This window comes from Neovison vison, chromosome 1 (genome assembly GCF_020171115.1).
Source record: "Neovison vison isolate M4711 chromosome 1, ASM_NN_V1, whole genome shotgun sequence".
NCBI classification, from domain to species: Eukaryota; Metazoa; Chordata; class Mammalia; order Carnivora; family Mustelidae; genus Neogale; species Neogale vison.
In genome coordinates this window covers 242,906,759-242,925,572 of record NC_058091.1, presented here as the reverse complement: position 1 = coordinate 242,925,572, position 18,814 = coordinate 242,906,759, and the positions used below count along the sequence as shown (strand labels likewise).

Below are 18,814 nucleotides of genomic sequence, written 5' to 3'. Positions count from 1 at the left end.
GAGAAAAATGATCATGCCTGTATTTGGTTTTCAGATTTTCTATCTGTGTCAAAAAATACTGGATCTGAACCTTGTGAAGTTTTTTCCATTTTGGAGTCAAACTATAAATAGGCTTTTGTTTGTCAATTTTTATAATTTTTTAAAGGATTTTACTTATTAATTTGCCAGACAGAGATCCCAAGTAGGCAGAGAGGCAGCCAGAGAGAGAGGAAGGAAAGCAAGCTCCCTGCTGAGCAGAGAGCTCAACACGGGGTTCGATCCCAGGACCCTGAGATCATGACCTGAGCTGAAGGCAGAGGCTTTAACTCACTGAGCCACCCAGGCACCCCTGTTTGTCAATTTTTAAAACATAGTTTTAAAAATGTATCTTTATTGGGATGCCTGGGTGGCTCAGTTGGTTAAACATCTGCCTTCATCTTGGGTCATGATCTCATGGTCCTGGAATTGAGCCCCTCATTGGTCTCCCTGTTCAATGGAGAGTCTGCTTCTCCTTCTCCCCTGCTCCTTCCTTCCTCTTGTTCATGCTCTCCCTCCTCTCTCTTGAATAAATTAAAAATCTTAAAAAAAAAGTTAAAAATTAAAAATTTAAAAATCGTTTTTAAAATATTAAAACATTTATTTAGATGATTTTCTAACAAAATGCGTATCATTGAAGAATAAAATCATTTGTTTATTCATTGAGAAATATTTACTGATCTCCTGCAGTGTGCCAGATATTTTTTTAGGTGCTGGAAATATAGGAGTGAATAAAACATGAAAGTTCTCTTTATTCTATGGCAGGGGTGGAAAAGGTTTAGACAGTAAGTATTATGGGCTTCACAGGCTGTGATTTTGGAGCTCCTCCCCTCCAGCATAGTAGTGTGAAAGCAGACATAGTATGTAGATGGAGGAGCGTGATTGTGTTCCAGTCAAACGTTAATTGTGGACACTGGAAGTTTCTTGTAATTTTCACATGTTATAAAATATTATTCTGGACAAAATTTCTTTCAACTGTTTATAAATATAATAGCTATTCTGAACTAAAGAGCAATACAGTAACAGACTAGGCTGGATTTGGCTGGCAGGTCAATTTATCAACCCCTGTTCTAGGAAATAAATGCAATTATATCCTTTTAATACTGAAAAATCCTTAGAATTGAAGTAATTGGAAGGTATGTACATGAAATGACTAATGGTGTCATTAAAATGCTAATATGTTGATTGTTTTTACTATGTTATTGTTCGTATCTGTTGATATAGTTTCAATGAACTATTTGATTGAATCCATAGATTTTAAATAATGTTTTCCTAATTCTTTTCTTATTGCTGTGCAAGTCTCATTTTGTGTCAGCACTTACAGTTGTCTTTGTCAACTCAAAATCATTATCATCGATCAAAATTGAAGACACACCAGTGGATGATCCTTCATTGAAAATTCTTGTGGCTAATAATAGTGATACTCTAAGACTCCTAAAAATGAGTAGCTGTCCGCATGTTTCCTCTGATGGTAAGTTATTTAAGCAAGCATGATGTTTTTGTTATACTATTAGTATAATATATATCATATGTAATCCATATAATATACACGTATGTACTCTTATATACTATATACTATATCATAGAATAGTATATATAATATATACTATATGTATAATATACTATATGTATGTATATTCTACTGTACTCTATATTATGTGTAACAATGCAATTTCACATAGAATACTACATGCTTAGGAAACATAATGAAAAAAGTAATCTTTTTTCTAAAGAAGTCTTAATCTGTAAGGTAGACAATAGTTTAAATTGATTTTTTTAATAAATATTTTTAAGGATTTTATTTATTTTTTTTATTTATTATTTGTCAGAGGGAGGTGGGGAGAGAGGGCACAAGCAGGAGGAGCGGCAGGCAGAGGGTGAAATAGGCTCCCCACTGAGCAAGGAGCCTAATGTGGGACTCAATCTCAGGACTCCAGGATCATGACCTGAGCCAAAGGCAGACGCTTAACTGACTGAGCCACACAGGTTTCCCAGTTTAAATTGCTTCTAAAGATATTTTAGTCATATGTATATCTTAATATACATATGTTTTTTACTTTTATATGTAATTATATATATATATATCTTGCCATCCATCTCCTCAGAAGTCATTTGATGTCTATTTTATTATATTTAATTTTGAATTATCTTTTTTTTTAAAGATTTATTTATTTATTTATTTATTCGACAGAGAGAGATCACAAGTAGGCAGAGAGGCAGGCAGAGAGAGAGAAAGAGGAGGAAGCAGGCTCCCTGCCGTGCAGAGAGCCCCATGCGGGACTCGATCCCAGGACCCTGAGATCATGACCTGAGCAGAAGGCAGCGGCTTAACCCACTGAGCCACCCAGGCACCCTTGAATTATCTTTTTTTTAAAAAAGATTTATTTATTTATTTCAGAGAGAGAGAGAGAGCCAGAGGGAGAGAGCTAGTGAGTGTGGGGTGGGGAGGGGGAGAAAGAGAGGAAGAGAGAATCCTCAAGCAGTCTCCCTGCTGAGTGCAGAGCCCAACATGGGACTCAATCCCAGGACCCTGAGATCATGACATGAGCTGAAATCTATGAAATCTAGAGTGGGTCGCTTGACTGACCAAGCCACCCAGGCAGCCTGTTTGATATCTATTTTAGTAAATAATAAATATCTGATGTCAAATTTAAGTTTATAAGCTATCATCTTGGTATCAGTGTGATTCTTTGTTCTTAAGAACTTTTCCCCATTTCCCACAGGAATCCTTTGTGTAGCTGATCGCTGTCAAGGCCTTAGAGAACTGGCATTGAATTATTACATTCTAAGTGATGAACTTCTCCTAGCACTTTCAAGCGAAACTCATGTTAACCTAGAGCATCTCCGAATTGATGTTGTGAGTGAAAATCCTGGGCAAATTCAGTTTCATTCTATTAAAAAACAAAGTTGGGATGCACTTATCAAACATTCCCCTGGAGTGAATGTTGTTATGTATTTCTTTTTATATGAAGAAGAATTTGAGGCATTCTTCAAAGAAGAAACCCCTGTTACTCACCTTTATTTTGGTCGCTCAGTAAGTAAAGCAATTCTGGGACGGATAGGTCTTAACTGTCCACGACTAATTGAGTTAGTGGTATGTGCTAATGGTCTTCAGACTCTTGATACTGAACTTATTTGTATTGCTGAACACTGTAAAAACTTAACAGCCTTGGGCCTCAGTGAATGTGAAGTTAGCTGCAGTGCGTTCATTGGATTTGTAAGACTGTGTGGGAAAAGGCTAACCCAGCTCTCTGTAATGGAAGACGTTTTGATCCCTGATGATGAGTATAGCCTAGATAAAGTTCACACTGAGGTCTCCAGACATTTGGGAAGAATGTGGTTCCCCGACGTCCTGCCTGTCTGGTGATTGGTTACCAAAGATTCTTAATTTTTTAAAAATTATTAAAATTAGCTTCTTTCTTTCTATGCAACTATAAATTTTAAGATATGTTGCTGAACTATTTTAGGTAAAATATCTTATCATTTGCAAACTGTCTTAATGGATTAGAATAGAAATATTTGAAAAAAATATGAGAAATGGAAAGAGCCAGGAATTTCCATAAATAGGACATAGATCCTGTATTGTGGATTAGGTAGTTGATAGGCTAAAAACTACATATGGTTTGTACTTGAGTTCCTTAGCCTTTGCTGAAGGTACATTTTAGCTTGCTCAATAAATTTATAATATTGAGCTTTGGATCCCTAAATTATGACATTTGTAACTTTATACTGCTTTAATTGCTTCTCTTTCATCTTGGTATGAGTATGTTTTACAAGATATATAGGATTAAATCCAAGAGTAAAATAAAAGTATAGACACAGAAGCTGACTTAATTGTACTTAATTTTTAGCACTACATAAGATCATATTATAACTCAATAAATAATTTCTGATTTCTAACACATTGAATTCTACTTCATTTAACTCAGGAGAAGATGGGCATTAGGTCAAAATTAACACTGATCAATTTGTAAAGATACTGTGACTGTTAGTTGATTAAATATACTTATCAGCCTTTTGGCTAAGCTCAAGTGAAAAAAAGTACATCTTGCAGAGTGTCTTTGGGAGGGAATCTGCATGTACTGATGGCATACTACTCTGTTTGGAACCGTGCTAGAGATCCTTTGCAGGAGTGATCTTATAATGTAATTAGTAGCACAGCTAAAACTCTTTAGTAGTTATAGATTGCTTTTAGGGTGAAAATATATCCTTAAAATGACCTACAGTACCCTACATGGTCTGGCATCTCCCTGATTCTTTGCCCTCATTTGCTCTCAGAGCTTCCCCTTGCCCTTCTGCTCCATTCTCTTGCAGGTCCGAAAGACAGCCATGCACCCTCTAGTCAGGGCGCCTGAGGATATAGTCTCTTTCTACCTCCATTGCTGTTTGCTTCCTCAGATCTTTCCTTTAGATGTCATTTCCTTAGGGAAGCCTCTGACTCTCAGCACTCTCTGACTTCCATTTGCGGCACTTACCACTATTGTAATTTGCCATTGACTTGTATGATTAGATTATTCTCTGCTAATTCCACTGCCCTGTGAACTTTATCAGTGCAAGATCACTGTCAGGTTTGGCTCACTGTTGTATCCCCAGCATCTAGCATAATATTTAGCAAATAGTAGATACTCAGTAAGTTTTACTTAGATACTTTCATTTCCAGAGTTCCCTTGCATCTTCCCCCAGTATCTTCATTTTCTTTCTAAGAAAGCAATTAAACTTAAAAAGTTTATTATTTTCCAGTTTAAAATGTTTTTTTAAAGATTTTATATATTTATTTGACAGACAGAGATCACAAGTAGGCAGAGAGAGAGAGAGGAGGAGGAAGCAGGTTCCCCGTCGAGCAGAGAGCCCAATGTGGGGCTCGATCCCAGGACCCCGACACCATAACCTGAGCCGAAGGCTGAAGCTTTAACCCACTGAGCCACCCAGGCAACCCTTAAAAGTTTTTTTTGTTTTGTTTTGTTTTTTGTTTTTTTTTTAAAGATTTTATTTATTTATTTGACAGAGAGAGATCACAGTAGGCAGAGAGGCAGGCAGAGAGAGGGGAAGGGAAGCAGGCCCCCTGCTGAGCAGAGAGCCTGACGTGGGACTCGATCCCAGGACACTGAGATCATGACCTGAGCCGAAGGCAGCAGCTTAACCCACTGAGCCACCCAGGCGCCCCAAAAGTTTTTTAATTAGGAAAAAAATTTTTAATCTTCTTACCTGTTAAAGAAATTAGAATTAGGATACCTTGTGGTATGTAAGTGGTAACTTTTTAAAAAGAGCATATTTTCTGTGTGTGTGTGTGTGTCTCTCTCTCTCTCTCTCTTTTTTTTTTTTTTTAGAGAGTTACTTGTGCAAGCATTCTCTGCAGTGTGCCACATCCTTTCTCACCTTGAGCTCTGTAAGAATGGGCATCTTCCCTTCTTAAACTTTGTGTTTGGGACTCTCAGACCGCTGGGTAGCACATTAGTATACCCTCAGTAAATGTGAGTGGGGCTGAAATACTGGTTAAAAAAATCATATTCTCAAATACAGTTGTTACTATTGCAAATCACGCAATTTATACCTTAGGATTTCAGGAGAGTACAGAAACAGCACATTGTAGGGCACTCAAGTTCTGGTTAGGCTAACAGGACACACATGGAGGAAGTGGCATAACTGAGAGGAGGGTCAGGCTCTTTGGAGGTCAGAGCAGTGGTGGAAATGCTGAAGAGGTGAACTCTGGTCTCACAGGATGACGTGATGTGTAGTGGAGGGGTGGGGTGGGAGTAAACCTATCTGAATAGTAGGTGATAGGATGCCTGTGTTGGTTTCACTAAAGAGCAAAACAGAGAGGAACTGATGAAAGGTGGTCAAGGTGGAGTTTCTCCCACAGAGAAACCATGTGCTACCATTCTGCTAGCACGGAATGATAATGAGTACCTATCACCTCTCGTACATTGAGTGAGATGTTGCCACTCTAAATGGTGGCCTTTACTGGTGGTCTTCAGTGGTGGTTTTTAGTAGTCGGACTTAGTGAACTAAGCACTACAAGAACTCTTAAAGGCAAACGCAGTAGAATTGATCAGCTCATTTTCATGACCCTGGTTGGTCTAACTGCATTTATAAATTCAACAGCAGACATTTGTAGGATAGCCAAAATCAAGACAAGAAAATAGAGAGTATTTTTAATGCTTCATCTAATGAAAATGTCTCCATTTACTTTGGAAGTCTATGAAAAGTACAGTTTACTTAAGATTAGAGGATTCTAGATTTAAATGGCCACTTATCTTGTTCTTCCATTAAATTACTTTTCTGCAGAAAACTCAAAACATTTTACAAGTAAAAACTAATTTTGTTTGCGTTATTATCTTAACAGTCATTGAGCCTAGTATGTGTCACAGTTTTTAAAGTTTATTTTACAGTCATTTTCACTAAGGAAAAATATGTTATTCAGTACTATTCTGTCATTTGAACCTTAACAATACTTTAAGCTGAAAGTTTTGACACTCAAATCTAAAAAGGAAAGGAAATTTTTAACAAAACAAAACAGCCCTCCGATGAAATGCACCAGAGGGCGCTGTATGCTGGTTCTTTCTAAGAGCAGTCCTTTAGTCTAAAGTTTGTATTTCCATTTAACAGCTGCAAGAGTGCTTACGGAGTGCTAGACAGAAGGCTTCGGTCTTGCTCTACCTTGGGGAGGCTCTCCGTTCCAGTCAACAGGTCTGCTTTTTAAAACAATCACTAAATAAGGTTGATTATTTCTTGTTCAGACGTCTTAGAGCTCCTTTAAAAATTGTTTCGAAGTCTCTGTGCTAATTCCTATTCTGTGTTCTGAATGAGAACACAGCCTAGTCTTTTAAAAGCAACTTTAATTTCCGAAAACAACCTAAAGTGATTTGGCACTAAGGAGATTATTAAGGTAGATGATCAAACCCAACAGTATTGGTTATAGTTCTTTTTTTAAAAAACAGAAATTAAAATTCTTAATTTGTTAGCCTTACATGAGATGTTATGATCAGTAGAGAATACTATGTAATTGCATATGGGAATGTCCCAGTAGAGGCTCTGAATCAAGAGTCATCAGGAACTCTTCTTCCTGACCACCCACCGGCAAGTCTTGTTACTACTGTAACATATTATAATACTCACCTCCTAGCTGTAAAATGACAACATTGACATGACAGTAACTTAAATGTTTTTTTGTGGCTTCTATTACTTAGTCCTGCAGTAACGAGTGTCCATTATTTGCTTGATTTCCTTTAAATTTACTCTTATCACATACATGTGTTCCTAAAAATTACATTTTGGTTTTAATTGTTTTGACTTTATAAAAAGAGTATGCTACTATATATAATCTTCAGGACTTTTCTTTAAACTCAAAATTATATTGCTATGATTCATCCATTTGTTATGTTTAGCCGAGGCTCATTTACTGTGACCATTGTATACTATTCCATTCTGTAACTGACTCATAGCTCATTTGTTCATATCAACTGTAGTAAGCGTTTGAGTTGTTCCAGGGTTTGCCATGACAAATAGTGATGTGAACGTTCTCATACATATATTATAGCATACAAATGCGGCTAATTCTCCAATAATAAAGCTCAGTTAATTACATTTTCCTCTAGCACATCTGTACTAAGAATGGAATCTTTCTGCTGGAGTTTTCTACATTCCAAAAGGATTTAAGCAAAAATTCATGGAAAATTTCCAGGATGATAAATTCCTGTAATGCAGTCTTACTGAAATCGAGAATACTGATGTATTTTCTTATATTTATGTTTCAAAAATGTTTTGCTCATGTATTTTGGGCAAGTGCAGATGGGAAAACCAGCGAATTCTGTCTTCTCCATGCAAACAGTTCACCCTTTGACTGGTTTGACAAACCTGAGGATATTGCTGGAACTCTTCCCTACCTTTACTCAGAGTTTAACTCCAGTTTATTCACTTAATATTTATGAAGTATGTATGTGTGTCCAGCACTGTGCAACACTCTATTCTTGTACCAGGAGAACAGCTTCAGGTTTTTTCCTGTTCTTAGGCAGAAAGGTAGCTAGTCTTAGAAGTGTCAAAAACATGGTCAGGAGATGCCAGAATTTGTATGTTTATTTATCCTGTGTATTTAGGACTGAGAAACTTTAAAAAACAAACAAGTAAAACCCCTCAGATCCCATAGGTGACAGAAAAATCAGAGAACTCTCAGAAATTAGTTGACAAACATTCAAGTGGTAATGAGTTGAAATAAAAATGCTATTTTCTTTCTTACATTCATCATGTTTTTATTTGGACACAGATTTCTTGAAGAGTAGGATATGCATCCAGGTTTTTAAGAAGTTGGTTTTCTATTTAGAAGATGTGGTCATGTGTCTTCCACTTACAGGTACACGGTAGGATCACTCAAGTCACAGTTTTCAATATGTATGTGCGATTGTATGCCAGGATAGACTTTCTGCAAGGGCAGTAGAGTTCCTAGTTTTTCTCCCTTCTTGATAGAGCCTTTATATTTAATTGGCTTAATGTAGAACATTTTAATACAGAAACCTAAAAGAAATCAGAAGTTAATTTAGTCAATATCTGGGTTTCAGTAGTCTCGAATCAGAAATTCAAAAAATAAGAACAGAAATGAAAGAGAAGACAAAAAGAAATGAGACGTGGTTGAACTCAGTGAGGGAACAGAAGAAGACATCAAAATCATATCAGAGATGAAGACTGGTTGTCCAGGAGAGAGTAGATGAAAATGAAAATTTAATGAAGACACTGAGGAATAGCAGAAAGCACTAGGCTACTGAGAAAATTGAAACTTTTATAATATTTTTTGTTCTTACCCAGAATAATTTCAACTCCAAGACCTAGTTTAATAAAGTGATTGGACTTAAAAAAAAAAAAAGAAAAATGGACATAATTGGCACAAGAATGCAAATCTTACTAAGTACTAAAAGAAAAAAAAATTAAAGACAAAGACCCACCAAATATGTAAGGTTAATTTAATACTATAATTATGATGTAATATGACAATGTTGGGACGCATACATGAAGTAAATCTATAAATGTTAACTCCTCTGTTTAAAAAAAAATTCTTACTGGCTTGAAAAGCAAAACCCAGTTCTATGTTGTATCCAGTAAAACACAATACAGTGTTAAGTTACAGTGGGTTAAACATTCATTTCATCTCAGGTCTTGATCTCAGGATCCTGAGATAGAGCCCCATATCGGGTTCCCTGCTGAGCAGAGAGTCTGCTTCTCCCTCTCCCCCTTCCCCTCCCCCTGTTTGTGCTCTCCCTGTCTCTTTGTTACTCTTGCAAATAAATAAATAAATAAAATCTTTAAATAAAAAAAGAAAAAGGCAAAAAATTAAGGGCTATATCAAGATTTGTCAAGCAGATGGAAATAATAAGGCAAGCAAGGGTTATGATTCTGTTATCAGAGAGTAGAACTCAAGCCAAAAATCACAGAAACAAGACAAAGGAGGACAATTTATATTGCAGTTATACTGCAATTAAACAAGACAAAGGAGGAGAATTTATGCTACAATATGCAAATATATACAATTATTTATACTGAAAGATACAATGAAGATACAGCAGTTAAAATTGTCCATGGACAGATAACACAGAAACCATGTATAGAAAGCAGAGACTATCTGAGATACTGGAAGAAATAGAAACTCACTAGTAATAGAAGATTTTAACACACATATCCGTGAAAACAGGGCAAGTAGACAGAAAACATAAGAAACGCCTTAGAATTGTAGCTATCCACAGTGGTAATCATTAACCACATGTGGTTAGTCTGCACCTGAAGTGTAGCTAATCTGTGTTAGATGTACTTAAAGTATAAGATGCATCTGGATTTTGAACACCATACAAAGAAGGTAAAATATTAGTAATTTTTATGTTGCATTTTGAAATGTTAATATTTTAAAGATATGTAGTAAAATAAAACATATTATTAAAATTTATTTTCATTGTTTTTTAACTTTCTTAACGTAACTACTAGAAAATTTTGAATTATATGTGTTACTTTTATTTCTGTTGGACAGTACTGCTCTATATAGAAAATCTAAGCAAAATCAGTACAGTATGTCTTAGGTACATGTTAAACAGAATATGTGCCCAGCCTCAACAATATGACCACTACTAATACAACAGTGCAAGGGAGACCTAAATAAATGGAGGGTATAACATGTTTACGCATTGGAAGACTCATTACTTTTAAGATCTCCGTTCTTCTTGATTTGATCTATATAATCAGGGCAAGCCCAATCAAAGTCCCAGCAGAATTTTTGGTGGAAACTGATAAGATGGTTCTATAAAGTATCTGGAAATGCAAGTGACCAAGAATTGTCAAGGCAGTCTGAAAGAAGGACAGAAGTTGAAAGATTTATAAACTATCAGATATCAAGATGTATTCTAATGCTACAGTAATTAAGGCAGTGTGGTATTTGTGCAAGATTGACACACTGACCAATGAAACACAGTAGAAAGACCAGAAACAGACTTATTTATATTCAGACTGCAATTTATGACAATAGATACTATACTGAAATACAGTAGGGGAGAAAACAGTCTTGTTGAGTTAATGGTTCTAAGTCAGGCATCAACATGAGGAAAAAGATTTTGATTCCTACCTCAATCCTTACACAAAACCAAATCCCAAATGGATTGTAAATTTAAATATGAAAGATGAAAGTATTTTTATGATTTTAGGGTGGAAATGGGTCTTAGATAAAAAGTATGTTAACAATAAAGGAAAATACTAAATTAGGCTGCACTAAAAATAAGAATTTTGTGTTTAAAAGATAGCATAAAGAAAGTGAAAGGTAGGGGCTCCTCAGTGGCTCAGTTGGTTAAGCGTCTGTCTTGGGTCAGGTCATGATCCCAGGGTCCTGGGATCGAGTCCCACATCAGGCTCCTTACTCAGCGGGGAGCCTGCTTCTCCCTCGCCTTCTGCCTGCTGCTCTTCCTACTTGGATCCATCTCTCTCTCTCTGTGTGTGTGTCAAATAAATCTTTTGAAAAGAAAGTGAAATGTAACTCATGACGTGGGAGAAGATATTTACAACACACAGATCTGACAGAGGACTCTTATGTACAATATACCAAAAACTCCTATATACCAGTAAGAAAGGTCAGAAAATACAGGGCAAAATACTTGAATAGGCACTTTGCAAAATATAATATCCATGTCATCAATAAATGTGAAAAGGTGCTCAGCTGCATTAGCCATCAGGGAAATGCACATTAAAGCCAATGAGATACCGCTACATACTCATCAGAATGGCTGGAATGAAAAAAGTAAATAGCATCAAATATTGTGCATGGAGCAACTGGAACTTTTATGCGCTCCTGGTCGGCGTATAAATTGGAAGTAATACTCAGGGAAACTGTGGCAGTGGTGGCTAACGTGGAAGGTGAACACAGCCCAAGTGACCCAGCATGCCCATTCCTACAGCATTCTGCCGTCACTGTGTCGATGCCAATTATGCATCCTGGAACTGGGGAAATGGCCACAGAGCGGATGTGCGGACACACTGGGACCACTATCAGATGGACCCTGATGAGAAACTACATTGATCACCTGACCCTGGAAGCCTGTAGTCTGACTGGTTGACCACAGTGGCCTTTTGGATGTCCAGGATTAGTGTCCTCTTTGAGTGAGTATCCAGTAATCTCGGAGAAGCCCAAGTGTTTCTTCTTCCCCAGTGTGCACCTGTCCTGCCAAGTAGCTGCAGGTCCCATTGAGGGTAGCTAGAAGTAAGTTTTATGGTATAAATTTTTGGCCAAGTGACAGAGCCCTTCTTCAAAGGGACCCAGTCCTGGTTTCTTTCAAGGGGCTCTGGGATCATAAACTGGCTTGAGCCTGGCATTTGGTAGGGGGTAGGGAGAGGTTTTGTGTCCCACTCTTGTGATGATTAAAGTCACAATTTTGTTCATCAGAGTTCCCATTTACACAAATCAGGCTTTAGTAGGCTGCCCATTTGTTCAGCTCCTCGGTCACCATAATTAACCAGACAATGCCACAGATCTCGGTGCTTCAGACGAATCTGATTAGCACTTCAGCTGTGTTGCCCGCTGGGTAACCATGCCAACCTTGGCCTTGCCTCCTAAGTGCACCCTGTCCAGTGGCAGCAGTTTTCTCTTATCATTTCACACATACAGAGGACAGCCACCATAGAGATCCTTGAGGACCTGATGTCCCTCACGGAATGTTTCTTTCTTACAGCCTGAATGAGGGCAGTGTCCTCCAGCCCCACTCCCAAAAGGACAGCACATTTATGTTCGTTACAGGACATGTGCAGGAAAATTCATAGTATTTTCTTAGTCACCTAAAACTGGATGCTGCAGAAATGTCCATTTAGAGAAGGGTAATTACATAGATGAAGATGTATGCATATAATGGAACAGTCTACATCATTGAGAACAAAATTTTTGGCATGCAAAACAAATCTTGCAAACATGAGTGGAATGAAAGAATGCCACAAAAAAGACTTGCATACTGTTTAATTCTGTTTATATCATTTCCCAAGATAAGCAAAACTAGTGTGTGGTGGTGTAGTGATTATCCTTGTGGGAGGAATGAGTATATGTAGCACAGGAGGAGGTCCTTAGGATCCTACTGATTTTATTTTTTTTCCTTGATTCGGGTGCTGGTTGCACAGGTGTTCTCACTTTGTGAAAGTTTAGGAGCTGCGTGCTTATGCTTTGTGCGCTTTTCTGTGTGAATGTTAGACCTCAGTGGATTTAAACAAACAAACAAACAAAAATAAAAAACCCAAAAAAACTGATAAAGAATAGGCCCATACCTGGAGTACTAGATGACCCAACTTTACCTAGAACATAAAGGCCTTGAAAATATTTCTAGTCAACTTTTGCAGAAATGTCATCTTAGAAGTGTGGGATTTTGGTAAATGAAAGTATTTATTCTAGTATATACTCTTGAAAGTGATTTTGTTTGTAGAACAAGAAGAAAGTCCTTCAACTGACTGTGGGGTTAGGTAGATTGTGTGCATAAACATCTCAGGGGAGGGACTTTTTAGTTCGATACCCTATGTTCTTTCTATTATAGATGTCACCATTTTGAATTAAGTATGAAACTTCAGTATATGGAAAATGCATTAAATAGATAAGCATCAAACATTTCCAGTATGTGTCCCAGGTGTATACAACACCTCTTACCTCTTCCAGATATCCGAACACCATTATTAATGGCATTTTTGTTTTTATATGGCTTCTCCTGGCCCACAATCATTCCGGTGAAAGGTGCATACACGGTGGATCCATCAGAGCACAAGACATCCACACCCTGGTGAAGCCTGTGAGTTCTAGAATGTAAATAAGAATGAACAGACTGAGGAACTGCCCTTGGAATTTTTTTGTCCAGAAACGTGGTTCCCAGGCTAGGATATCAAACCCTAGAACTGGAGAACACATTGGGATGTCCTTAATTTCCTTTATCTCCATTTTAACCTCCCCCACTGAAGTTAGAATAACCATATTGTAAATATTAAAACATTTCAGATAGTATTTGGTATGTAGAGAGCCTTTAAGAATTTATGAACTATGGTTATTATATGGCATTTTGGGGAAATGAGCCAATCTATGTAAGTAAATTTTATAGATACATGAATCTTGACCCCTTCAAGTCCACTTAAAAAGCTGTCTTTTTATGGAGACCTATTATAAATGAATTACATTGCCCTCATCTTACTTTTGTCTCAGTAATCCCAAAGTGATTATAAACATCATTTACTGTTGGGGCATGTGGGTGGCTCCAGATATGAAGCATCCAACTCTTGGTTTCAGTTCAGGTCGTGATCTTGGGGTCATGGGATGGAGCCCTGAGTTGGGTTGTCTTCTCATTGTGGAGTCTGCTTGGGATTCTCTCTCTCCCTCTCTCCAGTAAATAAATAAATATTTTTAAAAAATCATTTACTGTATATGATATTTTAATACAGTGAGTTTAATACTCCTGAGTTTATCAGAGTGAATGAGGCACAAACACAAAATGATTCCAGCTTGTGAGATTTCTAAGTTGTCTCTGACAACCCTCACTGTTGTCCTTATGCCCACTCTTAACCAACCTCTTCTCCTCTGTAAAAGGCCAGCACCTGAAAAATCAGATTCATGATGATTGTTGGATGTTTGTCAGCCTCCCTCTTTATTATATGCTGTGTTCCCAATTCAGAGTCCGTCCTTGAAGCAGAGGTCTTGGAAGCTGCTCTAAAGACATTAGTACAGTTGCTTTTGCCCCTGGATCCTACTGTCAGAGGGAGATGAGCACTTGAGGCAAGGACATTAAGCAAAGAGGTAAGAACCATAAGAATACCTTTGGGCCGTGTACTGGCCACAGCCGTGACTGTCACATGTCCTGATCTCATTGGAAGACTTGCCAGCACAGATACTAGCCCATGGTCCAGCCAGTGCTAAAAAAGAGAAACATGAGAAGCAGGTTTTCTGACCTCCATATTTCCAGTCTCTCTTTATCTTATATGTATCCCAGTGGATTCAAAAATTCTGTTTTCACTATAGCTTTTCTCTAACTTTCTGTAGGTTATGGGCAGGTCTTCCTTTTAACTCCTGATTCAGATGGAAAATTACCTTTTTCCATGGCCATAAAATAACTGTTTTATTACATACAGTGTATTTGTAACTATTTATTTGTAAGCATAAATACATCTCCATCGTTATAGTCTGTTTCAGATTATTGACTAATGAGTGACATAGATTGTGCTTTTCAAATTTTCTTTGCTTATTACTTGGGGCCATTATGTTCAGGTTAAGCAAAAATGAACAGCATGGTTCAAAGAAATAATTCTAGAAATTCTAAAGTAACTTTGAAATGTTCCCTTACTGCCAGTCTTAATAATCAAATCCAGGAAAATGTTTGAATTAAAAGAGGAAACAGACTCTGAACTAGCAAAGTTTATTTAGCACTAAATAAATCTCTTTCATATTTGCAAACATGGAAGAGGGAGATTCTTAGAAATAAGAACTTGTCAGACCAATTTAGAGTGGAAAGAAAAGAAAAGGGAAAGAAGGGAGTAGAAATAATTATATGAAAATTGTATAGCAATAAAGCATGGAAGAGGGGCTGGCTCTCTCAGTGTATTTTATCCCCACTTGTTTGAGGTATAGCTTGTCTTTAGTATGGTAAGCAGTAAATACTCAATTGAGTTAAATTTCCTAGGCTTTTGATGTTAATATTCATAGAGAGATGCAGTTAGCAAATTCATCTTTTTATTTTGAAATAAACTAACAAAATAGAAGCAAAAACAAGAATGAGCTAATTTGATTGTTGATTTTATTTAAAGATATTTTACTATTCATTGATATACGTGGTATAAGAGGAGCTACAGAATATGGCCTTTTGTATATTCTTTAATATACTTTTTAGATGATGGGTTTCAGATGTCTTATACCTTTGAGCCAAGCTTCAAGTCAATATCTTGATCGAGATATAATACCATCACTTTGGCAACAAATATTTATCCCTGGGAATTGAGGCAGATATTAGACAACTTATTAAATGACTCATTTTTTTCTCCTGACTCTTAAGGGAGTGTTCCCCTTGTCTTAGTCCATACCAGTTACTATTATCAGGAATTCTCCAAATCAAATTCTCACACAGACTTTTTATTTTCTAATGATGTTCCAATTAAATCCTAGACCAAGATTGATAAACCTTTATTTAAGTCCTCCATTCTACTTTTCTGTTTCCCTCATTAAAGAGTGGAAATCATGGAGGACGACCCACCCCCGACCATGTATTCTTCCTAGCCCATTTTCAGTAGTCAACCATGTAAGTTTCTGTTGTGGTTGTGATATTAATGACTTTTAAATCTTTTATTAAATTTTTTTTCTAAATTAGCCAAGTTTCTAAAATTGTTTTTGACTTACCAGTTGAAATCAAGACAGCAGAGAGAAGGACTCCTGTGGAAAACATTTGGCTTTTGCTTTCTTTATGATGTTTCTTCCTCTGATAATTTGAATTGCCCCCACTTTCTTTGAAGAATAGCCAGGTTTGAATTATTTAGCCTCAGAATGTTGCATCTCTCATTTCTTTAATTTAGTGTGAGACACACACAAAAAATACGAGAATGAAGCAAGTCCAAGTTGAATATTCCCTGGGTACCTATCTGGTTCACATGTAGGACCTATGTAAAAGTGTTTGATCTGGAAAAGAAGGTAATTTTATTGGAAATGCTGACTAAATATTAACAGAAAACGATAAGGCTAGGTGACTGTCTTCTGGGCTGTGGCTGGCTTCCCGAATGGTTGTGTACATAGAAAAACTATAAAAATATACACAGATTAACTTTAGGATAATAAGTACCTCTGAAGAGGGAGGGAAATAGAATTATGGAGGGGTATACAGAATGCTTAAACTCTAAAATACTTTGTAAAAAGCATGAGAAGCCAGTGGATCAAAGTATGAATTAATCATCAGAGGTAGATACATGGTGATTGGTATATTAATATATGTGATTTTCTGTATATTTCAAGTATGTGTCAATACCTCCTTCTTGTTATGCTTAATATTATATGAGGCCCTGGGATTTTCTGTGGAAACATCCCCATGTAAATAATTTGTCAGGGGCTGCAGGAGACTGAGATTGTCACCTTAGTTTTTTTTTTTTTTTTTTTCCAATTTATTTATTTTCAGAAAAACAGTATTCATTATTTTTTCACCACACCCAGTGCTCCATGCAATCCGTGCCCTCTATAATACCCACCACCTGGTACCCCAACCTCCCCCCCACCCCCGCCACTTCAAACCCCTCAGATTGTCGCCTCAGTTTTTGCTCCCTGCATCCCCACCCTTCCCTCCTCTTCAGAGGCAGGGGAGCTTTCCCAGCCTTTGCCGTGTGTCTCATCTGCAACCTGCTTTGGCCAATCAAGTGAGACACAAGTGACAGTTCATGAGTAGAGCCTGAGCCCTACAGGGAATTGTTTCTCCCCTTCTTGTGTTCTGCCTTCACTGTGCAGACAACCTTCCCAGACTAACTTGCTGCCCAGCCCCCCAAGAGGGTGAAAGTCACATGGAAGGGATCCACCCTAGCCAGGCTGCCCCACCTACAGCCAGCCCTTCATTTACATTAGAAAACCATCAGCTCTCAGAGTTACAGAGAACAGTAAAGGAAATATTAAGGGAGTTAAAGCATATACAAGCTAGCCAACCAAACGGGCTCTGGAGGAGACTGACTTATGTCCATTTCGAAGTGGTAGCCCAGGGCCTGAAGGCACTCACTGTTTCTTGTGTGTTGTCAGGGATTGTAAGGAACATTGAGGTGATGGCTACATGGTAGAGATCGTTTGTTTAGAGACTCTGACCTGTTAGTAGACAACGTTGAGTTACCTATTTTTGAGTCAGATCTTCATCTTCTCTGAGTTGTACTTCCTCACAAGGAAATGTGTGTGGATGTCAGGTTACTTGTTGGGCTATAGTTACGGAAGGACGTTTAATGTTTGCAAGATAAGGTCAACTATCAGCATAAGTTGACCTCTCATGTCTCCCCCATGCCTCATGCCTGGACCATTTTATTTTTATTGGAACTTTCACAAAAGGTAAAGGGGTTAGGAGGAAGAGGAGAAATTCAAACTGGCTATAATTCCAGTTTGAAGGCAGTAGTATTAAAAACTACTTCTTGTATCAAGACTAACTAGCAGTGACTTGCCTCTTTTAACACGTCATTCTCCTCTCCTGTTAGAAAGGTTTGCAGTAGAATAATGTGAGAGCTCACACACTTGACGGACTCGATTGTTTCCTCTTGTCTCATCCCTGCTTCTCTGTAACTCTGTCTCTGCTTCCTCCAAGGTAGGAAGTAAACTCACCCCAAAATGCCAGAGTGAGGGGACTGGTTGGATTCCAGGAGTTGATGAACAAATTGGTTCTAATTTAAAACCACTGAATCCTATACTTTGATTAGCCAAAGAAAGCACTTCATCTTATTTTAGGGCTAATACTATCCTTTTGTAATAATTTATTTATTATTAATAAGTAGCTGTATTTATTGTTCTGATTATGCAAGTAATGCATTCTTTTTTTTCTTTTTAAGATTTTATTTATTTATTTTAGAGAAAGGAAGAGGGAGCTGGGGGAAGAACAGAGGAGGAGGGAGAGAACCCCAAGCAGACTCCATGCTAAGCTCAGAGCCCCATACCAGACCTGATCCTGCAACCCACATGCAGCATAGAGCCCAGTTCAGGACTTGATCTCATTACCCTGAGACCAAGACCTGAGCCAAAATCAAGGCTTGGACGCTTAACCAACTGAGCCACCACCATACTATATTTTTATGGCATAAATTACCTCCCCCCTCCCAACATTTCAGAAGAGTCTGAACATTCCCCACTAACATTTTTGGGTATATGTGTTTCTCTTTTAATTTTGACCTAGTCTCTCTTGTTCAGGAAAATACCCATATCCTATTAAATACTCTCTTCACCTGAGCATAACACTAGAAGTTAAATGCAAGAAAAGACTACCAATTTTAATAGAATACTAAATAATGGAAGAGTTGACATTTTGGGTATGTCTGAGTGTTTCCATTTGGGAACATTTACATGAAACCTTTTTGGTTTTCCCTAGCTATGGGAATGGTAGGTGAGAGGGCAAGGATACTGTTTCTTAATAACTTTGATATTTGGTTTGATCTGCAATTCAGAGGCCTTTGCGAAAGGGAGGAGGCCAGTGTGTTTTGCAAAGGGTTGTTGGCCTGGATCACCTGACCAAACATATAGAGTCCTCCTATGTTTCACTGGGATAAACCTATCTAGAAACAGCATGTTGTGTTAAGCTACTGATTTATTAAACAAATGCATTCTGAAACCTGA

At 37.5% G+C, this 18,814-nt stretch overlaps 2 protein-coding genes across 3 annotated transcripts in view; one reads left to right on the top strand and one right to left on the bottom strand.

The window, feature by feature from the left end:
* The window catches only part of LOC122891419 (F-box/LRR-repeat protein 21), a 59,453-nt gene extending 47,822 nt beyond the window's left edge, over positions 1-11,631 (top strand). The window contains exons 6-9 of one of the 2 annotated variants that reach the window (XM_044227060.1): positions 1,315-1,486; positions 2,739-2,872; positions 2,988-3,049; positions 11,433-11,631. In XM_044227060.1, the coding sequence (XP_044082995.1) occupies positions 1,315-1,486; positions 2,739-2,872; positions 2,988-3,049; positions 11,433-11,538 (474 nt within the window). In that variant the 3' untranslated portion in view covers positions 11,539-11,631. Of the gene's footprint in view, positions 1-1,314; positions 1,487-2,738; positions 3,438-11,432 lie in introns of those variants that run through there. The other variant, XM_044227051.1, reaches the window with a different exon arrangement.
* Positions 8,255-15,923, bottom strand: LECT2 (leukocyte cell derived chemotaxin 2). Its single transcript, XM_044227072.1, has 4 exons — positions 15,878-15,923; positions 14,307-14,403; positions 13,157-13,302; positions 8,255-8,523 (listed from the first exon to the last, which is right to left on the bottom strand). Exons 1-4 carry the CDS (start codon positions 15,921-15,923, stop codon positions 8,357-8,359), a joined length of 456 nt encoding a protein of 151 aa, XP_044083007.1. The 3' UTR covers positions 8,255-8,356.
* Positions 15,924-18,814: the final 2,891 nt, after the last annotated feature.